The sequence below is a fragment of the Haplochromis burtoni genome, unplaced genomic scaffold, assembly GCF_018398535.1.
Source record: "Haplochromis burtoni strain Fernald_Lab_line unplaced genomic scaffold, NCSU_Asbu1 Contig_126, whole genome shotgun sequence".
In the NCBI taxonomy this organism is placed as follows: domain Eukaryota; kingdom Metazoa; phylum Chordata; class Actinopteri; order Cichliformes; family Cichlidae; genus Haplochromis; species Haplochromis burtoni.
In genome coordinates, this window is record NW_024582487.1 from 478,512 (window position 1) to 492,480 (window position 13,969).

The 13,969-nt window shown below is 39.9% G+C and overlaps 2 protein-coding genes across 3 annotated transcripts; one reads left to right on the top strand and one right to left on the bottom strand.

Moving 5' to 3' along the window:
• Positions 1-223: 223 nt before the first annotated feature.
• On the top strand, positions 224-2,680 carry LOC102297506 (tyrosine-protein phosphatase non-receptor type substrate 1). Its single transcript, XM_005929872.3, has 5 exons — positions 224-356; positions 1,140-1,264; positions 1,445-1,506; positions 1,931-2,269; positions 2,366-2,680. The coding sequence occupies exons 2-5, from the start codon at positions 1,206-1,208 to the stop codon at positions 2,479-2,481; spliced, it is 576 nt and encodes a 191-aa protein (XP_005929934.1). The 5' UTR covers positions 224-356; positions 1,140-1,205; the 3' UTR covers positions 2,482-2,680.
• A 1,842-nt stretch (positions 2,681-4,522) lies between these two features.
• LOC102297205 (Fc receptor-like protein 5) lies at positions 4,523-12,905 on the bottom strand. 2 transcript variants are annotated; one of them, XM_014336020.2, is made up of 6 exons: positions 12,783-12,905; positions 12,677-12,712; positions 7,750-8,013; positions 7,425-7,670; positions 6,706-6,846; positions 4,523-6,104 (listed from the first exon to the last, which is right to left on the bottom strand). In XM_014336020.2, the coding sequence occupies exons 1-6, from the start codon at positions 12,811-12,813 to the stop codon at positions 6,022-6,024; spliced, it is 801 nt and encodes a 266-aa protein (XP_014191506.1). In that variant the 5' UTR covers positions 12,814-12,905; the 3' UTR covers positions 4,523-6,021. The 2 variants fall into 2 exon arrangements, with proteins under 2 accessions (XP_014191506.1, XP_014191505.1); XM_014336019.2 differs by having other exon boundaries at positions 6,706-6,990.
• Positions 12,906-13,969: the final 1,064 nt, after the last annotated feature.

Consider the following 13,969-nt stretch of genomic DNA (forward strand, 5'->3'; position numbering starts at 1 on the left):
AATGACTTGACTGATTAAAAGTAGAATACAAGGTCCGTACAATAATGCTGAGTCATAAATATTCATTATTATAGTCATAAAACCGGTGATTTCTGCCAACATAAGGAAAGATATTGGAATTTAAGGATAAAAACAGAAACTTCGTGAAACACCGCGTGAGTTGAGTACCAATGAGGGTACGAGCAAAAACAGGGCTCGTACTCAACCGACCAATCAGCACGCCCCTATGGTTTTCTGTCCGAAGGGGGTGAAGCAACCTGAGTCCAGGGTGTCATCATTCGGATTGGAAGTGGTCTGTGTGGCGGGTTTCTTCCTGTATTTATTGAAGGACTTTCTTCTCGGATGTGCACTTCTGAGTAAGTTCTATGAACCAGTTGCTGAGTCTGCTAGCTTTAGCTTCCTGCATTTGGGTAGTATTTGTGTAACCGGTAACAGCAAATGACCGTACAGTAGTACAGTGACACGTTAGCTCGTCTGACCTGACCGTCTGAAGCCAGCCAAGATACCAACTTATATTCAACGGTGTCGATTTCCGTAATTGTACAAAGAAAACGTGCGCTCATTATGTGCTGTGTAAACGCTAAGTACATGCCGCATATCTGTGGTGGCAGTGGTGGCTCGCTGTGTGACGCAGTGTTTGCTGCACAGAGCTCGTATCGTATACAAGACTGTACTGGGAGTAATCACTGCTAAATCACTTGATGTGACTCATCGGTGTCATTATAGTAGGAACTGTTGCACAGATGCTGAGCGTTTTCTTGATGGTCCTTTTGTGATGTGGTATTATGGATATTCACTCGGCATCACAGCAGACTGTATTTGCCAGATCTATCAAATTTAATGAGTTTGGGATGAGCTGGCATAAAGCACAGAGTAATGTAAGGTCCATCATTTAAACTTCCTGCTTCCCTCCCTATAGTGTTAACGGATATAACATCTGAGTCTCAAATTAAAAACCAGGCAGGTAGCCAAGAAGAAAGAGTTTAACATTGTACTACTGCCAAAAAAAATAGGAAACGGACAAATCAGCTGTTTTAGTCATTTGGAAGACACTCTGATTTTTCATTGTTTTGTCTCCTGAAAACCGCAGATATTTGTATTATTTTACATGAAACCGTTTTTTCTCTTATTTCCTGCAGTCTGACACTTGTGCCCATGCTCCATTTCCACACCTCAGCTGCCAATAACCACTCAAGAGGAAGAAGATGATTTTCACAGCCGGTTCAATCCTGTCACCACAAAGATCGTGCAAAAACCTCCCGAAGTAAGTTATTTATTGTGATAGACTTAGTATTAGAGTTGTCATATGTCTGAAAGTTTTCAAAACTGTTAGTTTGAAAGTTCTTTCGAGGCAGAATAAACCAGCTTTTCTAGCAAATAACTTTACCCAGGAAACACTTTGTGATTTAAAGGATGTATCCCTCTGTCTTTATTGTTTCTTCAGGATGTGTCTTCAAATCTGCATATGGCTTTCTTTGGCACTTACTTCAATAGTTGACGCTGTGGGTAAGTAGGTTTTGCTAAAAAGTTTGTAAACTACTGTTAAATCCTCGGTTACATTAGATTGCTATAACTGAGAACAAGACTAGTTATAACTGACTGTATTAATAGGTTATAAAGTCATTTCTTCCTTCACCCTCGTATTCCTCACACCTCTCTTCTTCTCTTGCTCATTCCCTGCTATGGCTGTGGGATATTATATGTATCGATTTAGAAAATCAACTTTTACTGCACTGCAAACAACTGCACTCAGAAAACAACTTAAATATATGAAAAAAATATGATAGTATTCCCTTAAAAGTAAATACTGGCTAGACAGTGAGTGCCCTTGGTGGAGGTTTGCGCTCTTGGAGTGCTTCTTGTTTAGTACATGCATTTCTGATGTATATTTTTATTCTTAAACCTCTGTCTTGTTTCTTTTGTCCTTCAGACTGCAAAAACATCATATGTTCACTTGGCCAGCAGGTCATTCTGCCATGTAATGCTCCTGGAAATATGGTAGTCCTCGCCATGCAGTGGTCCAGACGTGACCTGAAAGAATACGTGCTGCACTATCGTGATGACCAACTTGATCCAGACGACCAGGATCCGTCTTATACGGGCCGGGTAAAAATGACCAATACCCACATGCAGAATGGGGATTTCTCAATGATACTGATGAACATGACGACTGCTGACATTGGAACATACGAGTGTATAGCCTTCCAGAGAAGACCAGGGATGGACTCTGAAATCCTCAGCATCGTAAACCTGAATGTCAGTCAGTCAGGTGAGTTTGTGCTCATGTCAAATGATGACACTTTAAAAGAGTTTTCACCTCCCTGACTCCTGACAATTCACACCAATGCATTTTTTTTCTCGACAGATGAAGGAAGCAGGAATGGAGTCAGCCGTGGCGCAGCTACAGGAAGAAACCATCTTGGTCTCATTGTGTCACTGTCAGTTATTCAGGGATCATTCTGGTGGCTGGTATTCTCTTAATCTATATTAGGTGCCAAACTAACATTGGATCCTCAGCTTCCCCCCACTATGAAATGACATCAACATCTCAGCATGTCTAAATTAGAAAGACCCTCAAATTTATTCCAAACATCTAAAACTTAAAATGACAGTTAAACTGTTAGCAGTCGGACGTACCGCCCACGGGACATTGGATGGTTTAGGGGACTAATAGGACTGCTAAGGGGTTAAAAGCTGAGGTGTGGCTTGTAGTGAAAAGCACAGAGAAGTTAATTAGAGTAGAATAATAGAAGCTCGGATCCATTTATCGTTTAACCTACATTAAGCAAATTCAGATTGTGGTTCGGCTCGGAACCACTTTGATTTGTGCCTTTGTCATATGTTTTCTAATGCTGGCTGTATATATGTCACGTGATAGATTGGCTGGGATTTTTTTAGAGATTTCTTTGCACTGTTTACCATTAAGAGCGCTGTGGAGCCCATCGAGAATGAAACTTTAACTTTGGTTAAAAAAAAATTACCGAAAGAATTTATATTTCATAACGAAGTCAACAGAGCAAACATTATGGCGCACAACAAGTTCATGCACCAAATTTGGAACGAGTCCAAATTAAGTTTCTTTCAAAGCTTTACTTCACAACATGAACCACACTAAATGTGTAAACCTTATGCAAAAGTATTTATTATAATGCACTGAAACTTTTTCTTATTTATTTATTTGGTTTTTAGTATAAAGGTGCTTTTAAAACTCCTAAATGAAAAAAGGTCCTACGTTTTCCCGACAGAATTTTCTGTGTTTTACATCCAAGCACAACTTTCCTGAAAAGAGAAACACGTTTTTATTGAAGTTACTTTCTGCCAGTAAAATGTTTTCATGTTTGCAGATCCGTTTTGTCTTTAGGTTGTTCTAGCTGCCAAAAACAACAGTGTTGTGGTGCTAAGAGGGAAAAGTCCCGTAAATTGTTTAGTAAGATTTAAATTATGAGGGATTTTTACTGACACCGTCTTGATGTTTTTGAACTGGACATGACAATGAGGGATGGATCTCTCTGAAAAACTGAGTTTACTTACAGGGTACCCACACGCTTAAGGTATTACCCTGCTTCATCTCCCTTATGACTCTCATGGGGATCATGGTTTAGAAAGTGAGCATCATGTTTATTTCGTAAGACTAGAAAAAGGTGACTGACAGCATGAACTCGTCTGGGAGATGTTTACAGAGTTCACAAAGTAAATCGCCAGTCGACCCCAAGCTGTTCAAGTATTTAAGCATTATTGTATTTTCACTAAAGCACTGCATTATACTGAATAATAGAAGTCTTTAACTTTGAGTAGCATTCCAGATGTGGTTATGTATTATGTGATACTGTATGGTAGACAATGTGCCCATTAAGCATTAGGGCACTTTATTAGATACTTTATCAAATGTTGAAAGTTGAATGTGAAGGATCATAGTCAGAGGGCTGTGGGACATTGGCTACCAGCTGCTTATCACTAAAGGAAAGAAAGGTGATTCATGCCTTACGTTTTTATCTTCTGTCGTTTTCTGCTTCATGGCCTGATTACAGTGAATTTGTGGGACCATACTGTATGTTTTTTGACTCCCCAAGAAATGCATTAGGCACATACAGAGTATACATTTTTGTAGCAATAATAACTGCTCTTTAACTGTTGAAATGGATGTTTTCAGGTACATGATCACATTTTTACCTGGTTAATGAAATTTCCTTGGTATCTCTAACAAAAGGGTAATGATAAGTGGCCCTATCATTATATTTATAGCGACAGTTTCATGTCTTTCAATGTGCTTTCCTATGTTACACTATTTAACATTGTTTTTGTGTTTGTTTTTCTACTTCCTTGGTCCAAAAAAGTTTGGGTTTAGTATTCTACAAAGGGCAAAGCATCCATACTTTTTACTGTGATGATGACATGATGACACTAAAGCCTTGAAACAAACTTTGAATATTTGTTCTTCCTTTGTGAGTCTGTATATTGCTATGAACTGTGCTTTTTTTTTTTTTAAATTTTTTTACAATGGAACATTCCAAGTGCCATCGTTTCTTTTGTATGTTCTGCACATGCTCTGTACAATCATGACCCTGAGACCAATAAAGATCTATTTATTCTTTCACTTGAGTGTGCCGCTCTTGTTGAATCTTTATGGTTCACATAAAGATAATGTAGAGCAGAATTTGCGTTTTATTTTTTTTTATTAGTTTACATTTTTGTTTCCTCTTTAAATGTTTAGCTTTTGTTAGTTTCAGTGTCTGTTTTAGTTTTTAATTGAGTATATGAGGACTGTCAAATGGAAGATAGGTGTGACGATACACATATATACCAGCCTAATGATAAAATGGATCAGTTTGATTTAAAAAATGTTAAGGACATTTTGTATGTATTTATTTTTGCTAGCACACAATTATAGGTTTGGTTAAAGTCACATTTTTTTCTTACCTGCCGTAAGGAAGCACAGGAGTGTGCTTTTAACAAGTTTTCTTCATGGCAGGTTCAACAGTTTCAGAGTATTTTTTTGTTCATCGAAGGGCAAAAATTCAGTCCCTCAGCCAATTTTGAGCCACAAAAAAGCTAGTTTAATTCAACTGAAAAAAGATGACTTATTGTAATATATAAATTTGTAGCAGCTTGTAACACAAGAAAAGTGCTTCATACATGTGAAACATTTTTCCCTGGAGCTTAATTCAGCCATTTTTTTATTAGGAAATCAAAACAGCACAGAAGGTGGAAATGTTCAACAGGAGAAGCTGTTTAAATGCTCACTGAGCAGCACGACCCTGATCTATGTGACTGCCAGCAACAATAAGAGCTGTTCAGAGTGTCAACAGACTGAGAAAAGGTGCTTCAGTGGTTCCTTTAGTGCTTCATGGCACTCACGGCATTTCCTGACGTAGTCATGATCTTTCAATCTGTTCAAAAATGTTTTCCTTAAGCCTGCATTCTGTTTAAAGGCCACTAGGGGGAGACTACATTGGCTGCTAAATGACTTTTGCTCCTATAGACGTCTGTCACCTCTGACACAGGTTCTAAGTCTCTGATCATTTGTTTTATTATGTGTTTTGGTTTTTGTTTAACAGGAAAGAGCAAATGACAGGTGCATGTTCTTCATACACTGATGGAGACAAAAGAGGATTTATTTACACCCTGAGCCCAGATGTTCAGGACATGAGGAAAAGGATCCTGGTGCAAAGAAGAGGGACCAAGCAATCCACCCTTGTTTTCTAAAGTAGAATTCTCACCACAAATGGACAGATACTTCTCAAAAACTGGTGCACCCACCATCAGATAAAAACATCAGTAAGAGTAATCTTTTATAGTCTCACATAGAGTGTTTTTAAATGTTTGTTTCTCTCATTTGTACAATCACTGGCAGCAGTCTTTGGTAATAAACTGGGCTTGTAGATATGAATATGCAGTCAAAAAACTGCACTTTGTTTACCTCCAACATTATACATGACTTTGTGCTGCCATAAAATATCAGATCTATTTAATCTAATATTTATTACTTTTACATGACAAAAATATTTCTCTGTTCTGTACAGTTTAGAAATGATGCTCGATGGTGACCTCCATGATGTCAAAGTCCTCTGTCAGTTTCTGCTCAGGGTGGGGGTGTGGCGCTGTTGCTATGGAGACAAAGAGTTCAGTCATAATGAGGTAATAATAAGTGAGAAAAACAATCAGAATTTAAGGGGACCTATTTCCACATCTGTATTTTTCTTCTAAGGCCCTTCTAAAGTTGCTTTGCATGATTTACACTTCAAAGTAATCAACACAGCTTCACCTGTGCTCAATTTGTCTTACTTACACCTGAGAATTAGACTGATAGATCAGATTGTCTTTGTTCTTACAGTATCTCGGATTTCGAGGCTCTCCCGACATTCCCAGTGTGTTTGCTAGTTTCAGTGTTTCCATGTATGATCCCATGCTTGTTTCTCAGTTTGTTTTCTTTATATTATATACTATGCAGACTGCCTATCTGTGCCAAACTGCCTACAATTTTTAAATAAAGATTTAGATTTTGGATTTTTTTAACAGGTCTTCTCTGTTCTGTGTTTGTGTCCTCTCTTCATTAATTGTTCTAACTTTGGCCGTTTCAGGCCTCTAATAGTCTTTATATATGGCAAAGTCCACCACCGTAGCTGCATGCATACAATTATGACAGAAAATAAACAAAAACACAACAGATCCCCTTTAATAGATTGATCATCTGACAGTGAAAGTTACCTGTGGGTCTTTGTCGATATAAAGACACCATTAGGACAGTTGTGATGACATATGGACAGAACACCACCAGGTGGCAGACCACTCTCAAGACAAGTGGTCGGTGAATGGAGACAGCTGGTGGAGCTGAATCAGTAGGCAGAGCTGTGGCAGAAGGAGACGCCATGGCAGTGGATTGGATCGGTGTGGTCATTGGGGTTGAGACAGAAAGCAAAGTTGAGGCAGAAGACAGGGTTGATGTAGAGGGTGGGGATAATGTGGAAGGCGGGGCTGTAGTTGTAGGTTTACCTGTAAAGAGAATGGCACTGTTCAGGTGATTCATGGATGAAATCTAAGATGGTAATCTTAGATGGACGCAACTTTCAGATCTCGTCTGAAAAGTGACGCTATCCAGTGGCCACCAGGGGGCAACTCCTGTGGTAGGAAAAAAAACCTTTGGATGGTGTAGAGGTCTATGGGAAACTCAGCTTCCTCACTCTGCGACCTCACTAAGTACCTTCCTGATTACTTTATTGGGTAGTTTCAGGTTAAACAGAACACATAAGAAGTCTTTAGCCAATTAAAGTCTTTGGTTGGATCCGACCTGCAGGTTTGAAAACATCGAAGTGGTGATAGCTAAAAAGCCTGAGGTCTCATATTGGGACTTCACTGACTAATGGGTGACCTCATGCTATCTATGTCCATCTATGGATGAAATAAATGTTGATCATACTGAAAATTACCTGTGACAGTGATCCAGCTGGGTGGAGACTCCCCATGTTGACTGATGTGACATTTGTAGAGGCCTTCGTCAGACAGGGAAACATGAGGAATGGTCATGTGACCTGTTGACTCAGTCCTGATGACGGAGCCATCTTTATAGAAAACAGCTGAGAGGTTTGAATGTGGGGGCTTTGATTTACAGAGCAGCGTGATGCTGTCTCCCTCCATCACAGGAAGCACAGGACTCTGCAGGATCACTCGGCCACCTCCACACAGACACAAACTACAGCATTTCATCCACTGACACACAGCTTCACCAACACTAACTACACACAATATTCTTACCAGTCACAGTGATGTTGACGGTGTTACTGCTTATTCCCTCTCCGCACTCACACCAGTAAACACCACTGTCCCTTCTGAAGATGTAGGTGATGGTACAACACGAACCGACTTGTTTTCCCCACCCATCTCCACACCGACTCCTTTGTCGTTTGGGCGTGTTCCTCCTCACAGTCCATCCAGCAGGGCAGTCCTCAGCCTCACAGCTCAGAGACAAAAAGTCACCTTCAAACAGCTGAGAGCTGCTGGGGCTCACAGTCAGACGAGCTGTGGGGAAGATATGGATTATGCACATTTACAAAACCCTGAGGCAGCCATCAGATTGTCTCTGAGAATTACAGTGAAACAATTAATGCACACAGAACCATCCACAAACACCAACATTTAAGTATGGAAGGTGGTTTTTAAGGGCAGTAGTTGTTTGGGATCACTCCCATTTATCCAGGTTTATCTAGGGTATGGTTAAACTCCATGCAACCACAGTTATTCAGGATTAGATTACATTAGGTTAGACTGGAATTTCTTATATCCCCTGGGTCTTGGAATCTCATCATATGAGATAAAACATACAAACGCTCATTCACAATTTCATCTGTCAGTTTGATTGATAAAAGCACTTAAGATATTTTGTGCCTATTTAACTAATAATTTGGTAACCTGTAGCTTTTCCTGAGGACATCAGTTTATAATCTTCATTAAGGATACCCATCAGTCTCTTCAAATATCTCCTGGAGGAAGTATGCCAATTATCTTTGAATTTGAGATCTGAAGTTGTCAGAATGATTACCAAAACATGTAGTAAAGCTATAATGAATAATAGGTTTGTCATAGAGTAGTGCAGCCCTTAGTTTCACAGTTGAAACCTGAGGACATTGTGGGGCATTTTATAGTCTTTGTGACTCGGGTGATTGCAGTTAATTGCAGAAGATTCATAGTGCAGAAGATTCATAGTGCAGAGTGATTGTTGCTAAAGGTTAAAAAAGAAATCCACACCAAATGGAATGTCAGTGAAGTGGAATCCTTCAGAACGGAGAAATGAAACCGCCAAATGCTGCAGTTATTTTAATGTCCACCTGAGACTGGCTCCAAAAGTGGGGCAGTCACATGTTAAAATGTTCAACTTTAAAGCAGAAATAAACATGTTAATTGAATTGATATACCTTTATTAGTCCCACAAGGGGAAATTTCATAAGGCTGCTGACCTATTGCACGCAATGGCTGCGCCATCTTACCCTCCGACTATGCATACATTACACAAAACATCACATGGGGAAGACAGGTCAGAGAGGTATAACAATGGAAAATGCACCACATGAGAAAAGATAAGGAGAAAAAAATAACTCCCCCCACACTGAGCTCCAACAGGGAGATCAGTTTGAGAACAGAAAAAAACACCTCAGCACATGAAAAAACTTTTAATACACCAAAGAAACACACGAGAAGCAACAGGGGTGGGTAAAGGGTGCAGCATCGGAAGGGAATAAGCGTCGAAGGCGTTTGGAAAGGGAGGGGGGATGAGTGTGTGCATATCAGTGTATATGTATGTGTGTGCGTGTCCAGAGTTCAGCTGAGACAGTGTCCTTCGCCCTGCTAGGCTAAGTAAACAGTCTTCCAGCCAACCCAAGTGGCCTTGCATGGAATGGGAAGGAACAGTCTAAACACAGTCGTTATCAGGGTGTTTTTGTTCAGCTCCAGCCTTGAGACCGCAGCTGGCGCCAAAGGGGTATCCGCATGAAGTGATGGCGCTTTTTACTTTAGTGCGAACAGCTCATATGAATTTCAAAGCAGTTCTACAGTCCAGCACTGGTCTCTCAATCTCCCGTTGGAGAGCCGCGAGCTTCGCCATACTTGCGTTCTGTGATGTTGTCATTTCATGTACTCAAGGAGCCGATTCTGAGAACTCACGGCAGTGTGCCTCCCCCGAGATGTCATCCAATTTGCGCCCAGAGATGTTATTCCAAGCTAGCCCTTCCGAGATGTATCCAGTCTGCAGTCAGAGATCTTATTCTGAGTATTCACAGCAGCCGTAGCTTCTCCAAGATCTTATCCGTGCTGCACTCAATGAGCCCATTTTGAGAAACTCACGCCTCTCCCATCGTTCCAATCCCAGCGGGCAGCCTTGTGGGGGTTTGAACAGCCGGTTCCGCTTTCTTAATTCTTCAATAAGTCAGGGCCAAGCCAGCTCCGATCTGCCAGAACCCTGTTACCGTGATTCCAAATAGGTAGATATCTTCAGCACTCAGGCTCACCCAAGCTCAAACTTCTCATTGAGAGAGGGGTGTCAATTGCATTCAGGGACCAGTTGATCCAATCCATAATTCCTCTTTTAGGTTTTAGAGAACAGACTGTGAGAGAGTGTTCCAGGGAAAAGTAATACAAAAAACACGAGACTAGACAAAGACATAAGAGGCTAAGCAGGGAAGCTAAGGAAGAGGAGGAGGAGGAGAGGAGAAAAGTGCGACCGCCTTCGTCAAGAGCAAGAGCAGAAAAACAAATATTAACAGCCTGCTACAAAACAATGTTTGGGTTTTTTGGGTAGTTTCCCTTGTTTTCATAACATAAATTCTTTTATTTAACTAATCCACTTGGATTTTGTTGAGGATTGGCCAGGTGTGGCACGTTAGACTGATAGTTGGATGGTGATATCGGCTGCTATAGATGCCAAAGTCTGTACGGCTTTACCTCAGTTAATCAAAGTCACTCAACTGAACCTCTGAAGCATGATTGAGCTGCTGGCTCTATTTGAAGCATTTAAATTATGTTATTGAGCCTCCTGTGTGGTGCAGACCGTTGATTTTTCAGTTTTAATAACTGAAGTTGTAGGAATTGGATTGGTATGTTACTTAGTATCAATTAAAACATAAGTGTCTTTGCAGTGTATCCAGTTTGTGAATGCGGGTTTCTAACCAAGCATGCTAGCATTCATTTATCACTCAATTGTCAAGTCTAAATATGTTCATTTTTTATTTGGAATGGAAAGTTTATATATAGTTTGTGGTGATGGGTGAGTAGCAGGTTAGGTCAAGATTCAAGGCGCAGAGCACACCATCTACACAGGATGTTTTCTGAGATGAGAGATGCCCAGTTTACTTATCTAAATGCTTCAAAATCAGGAAACAGTGTCTGTCATCAAGCTGAACAGGATGTTGTGGGTAAGTGAGCAACAGCTGTTGCAGAAGGTGCAATGGTGGTCACCTTTCTTTCTGCAGGTCGAAAAAGGTTATGTGAATTCTCTTTTCTTGTTGTTATGGAGTCAGTCTGCCAGTCCGTTTATGCAGACATTGTTAAGAAGGCTCTGAAATGCTGGAAAAAAATAAAATGAGGCAGAATTTCAGAGCCCTCTTAACTAGAAAATATTCATAGTATAAAAGGTAAAAGGTTGCAGAGCTTTAGTTATTTTACTACTGAATGACCCACGTTCACATCTAATGTGACCTTTTTTGTCAAGACTAATCACTGCTGATGAAAGCTGGGTCTCCAACCACAACCCACCGACCGAACAGTAGCTATAAGTTTAAGTTTGCAGTCGAAGTCCGAAGCTGACGAGTGTGGCTCTTTTTTTTTCAACATTCACAAGGTTGTGCATTATAAACTCGGGTCATATCATCAGTGAGGGGCTAACCAACCTGAACTGTGGTGACTGCTATCTTGTGCATGCATTTAAGAGGGTTTCTTGGCCACAGCAAAGCATTCAATGCACTGCCGCCGCCCCCCCCCCCAGCAGCTCAGCCTCAAAATGACATGGAGACAGTACTTTTATGTGTAAATACAAAACTTCAGTATCAACACCACCGGATTTCACAGGAAACAATCAATCAATTTTCCATCAGGTATTTTTTATTATTACGTTGGGCAAAATTGCTGAAGCTTTTTTTAAATACTTCCTTTTAGCTGGATATCATCTAATGATTTGAGAAATCTGTCTCTAATTGCATCTTTTCCTTGCTCAGCTCAACGACCCTTCATCAGATTCACTACAAGACTGTCGGGGTATTTTGTGGACGTGAGCAAGTTCCATTTTGAGGTTATTTGGACGAAAGGTTCCTCTGTTACCGCTGCTTCCTCCACGACAGCTGCTGCCTGCTGTGTATACATGAAGTGTTATACAAACACACACACAGGCATGTATGTTTGGCTATATTTGTGAGGACATTTACTCTTATTAATGCTTTGCCAAACCTGTTACCCCTAAAACCAAGTCTTAACCCCTTAAATAGGCCTTTGAAAGGGTGTGAGGGGAAAAAATCCTTCGTCACTTTGAATTCCTAAAATGTAAACTAGTTTGTACAAAGACAACTGGACATGACTGCATTTAGGCTTCTTTGTCTTTGGTTTCCTGTGAATCAGTCACTTCACTATAAAGTATATAGCAGTAAACCACGATTTAAAAAAACACATAATCATGCATGCACATTCAGCGAGCATATATCCTTCTAGCCTTACGCTTTTTAACCATTAATTAATGATTGGTTGTATCTGTGAACTGTAGTTATCAAAACAAGAGTCATACTCACAGAGAGCATATAAACCAAGAGTACCTTGTTGAAGCAACTTTTATGCATTTGACTACATCTTTGTTATGAAGCCTTCATTTAAAAAAAATCCAGATTTAGATGCATATCTATATTTATGTCTCTGAATCACTTCCCACTGAAACTGCCACCAGAAATTACCTTTTATTTTATTTTTATTGTATTAACCTTGATACTTAAACCTTTAGCTTATCTCTGTACCTTTTTCTGTCTCAGCTCAGTTACGAGCTACATGGAAATAATTCATGGGAAAACTACGGAGGCCTGTGAAATTATATGTTCTGGTAAGTGAAAGCATATCTTAAAACATTCGTTTGTTTTTTGTACACCATGTTGTATTTAAACATGTAATTGTATAAAGTGGGGTTTCCTGGTAGAATAAAACAAAGTGAACTAACCTTGATTTGTTGAGCCACACAGCAGGGAGATCAACCCTAAATAGAATAACACTCAGTTAGTTTAAGTTTCACAATAATCTGACAAAAGAATATGTGGTGTACTTACACAGCAGCCACAGGACAGATGCACCCTTCATTCTTTCAATTGGTCATATTTGACTGAGACTTAATAATGACACTTCACTCAGTTTACAGTAAAATGAAACTCGCGTCCCCTCCCTTTGTGGTTTCTTTGTCTGAATACAACGAAAGACCCTTTTCCATTCCATAGAAGCAGAAAAATTACGTATTAAGAGATTTGATTCGACCACAACCTTAAGTTAACCATCAGCTCTCTCGTGGTTTGTGTGTTTTGCTGTTTTCAGTCATTGATTTATATTTTTCAGTATTGGCCTCTGTTTGGAGTTTCTTGAATGGCAGTCAGTAATAAAGACAAGGTGGGAGTTTTGGCTCAGAAAATAGTAAAGATCCAAAGCGCAGAAAGTATGACAGCTATAGCTGTAAAACAGTGTCTCATGGGCCCCGGCTGGTTAAGGATGTTGTCTGTTTTTGTGTTCTCTTCACCTGCTGTTTCTGAAAATGTTGGGCAGGTCCTGTCCAGACCCACCCACTGGGTGGAGTCCTGGGTGGAGGTTCCCACTTAACCTGTCACACCTGTTTACTCATCAGGCATCCAGTATTTAAGGACCAGCTCGAGCTAGTGACAGCTAAATGAAGCTTCATGAAGTCTTTCAGCCAATTTGATTGCAAAAGAGTTTAATCCTCAGGCTTCATGTGCACACAGACCTCCCTCGCCACCTGCTGGTCAAAAACTGCCAAACACACAGACTTATCACTCTTCATTTTAAGTGCAGTCTTACATGTTGTGTTGTTTTTTTGTTTTGTTTTGGGGGTGTTGTTGTTTTTTCACTATGGATGCAAAGTCTGTCAATAAAGATTGACTGATTTACTGATCAGTAAAATTACAGATATTTGATTTTCAGATATCATTAAATAAAGCTGTGGTAAAACGAATCACAAATGATCAGACAAAAAAAAATAGGGCAGAAGCACTGGGACCTCAATGACACAAAAAGTAGTGTATACCATATTCAAAAGGAAAGCAACACAACCAATAGAACACCAACAGAAAATGTTAACAGAGAATAGAACAAAAGGCAGCCAACATCCAAAGAGGATCAAAAGCACTGGCAGCAATATCTAGGGACCTGTAGCCCCTAAAGCACCCACACCCATAGCTATATATTATTATTATTATTATTATTATTATTATTATTATTATTATTATTATTA

Bases quoted from the DNA above. Each gene is read 5' to 3' on its own strand.
- LOC102297506 (XM_005929872.3), top strand. From the start codon at position 1,206: ATGATTTTCACAGCCGGTTCAATCCTGTCACCACAAAGATCGTGCAAA. The intron at 1,265-1,444 runs GTAAGTTATTTA...TTGTTTCTTCAG, and splicing joins TCGTGCAAAAACCTCCCGAA to GATGTGTCTTCAAATCTGCA. The intron at 2,270-2,365 runs GTGAGTTTGTGC...TTTTCTCGACAG, and splicing joins CCTGAATGTCAGTCAGTCAG to ATGAAGGAAGCAGGAATGGA.
- LOC102297205 (XM_014336019.2), bottom strand. From the start codon at position 12,813: ATGAAGGGTGCATCTGTCCTGTGGCTGCTGT. The intron at 12,713-12,782 runs GTAAGTACACCA...TATTCTATTTAG, and splicing joins ATCTGTCCTGTGGCTGCTGT to GGTTGATCTCCCTGCTGTGT. The intron at 7,671-7,749 runs GTAAGAATATTG...GTCTGTGTGGAG, and splicing joins CGTCAACATCACTGTGACTG to GTGGCCGAGTGATCCTGCAG.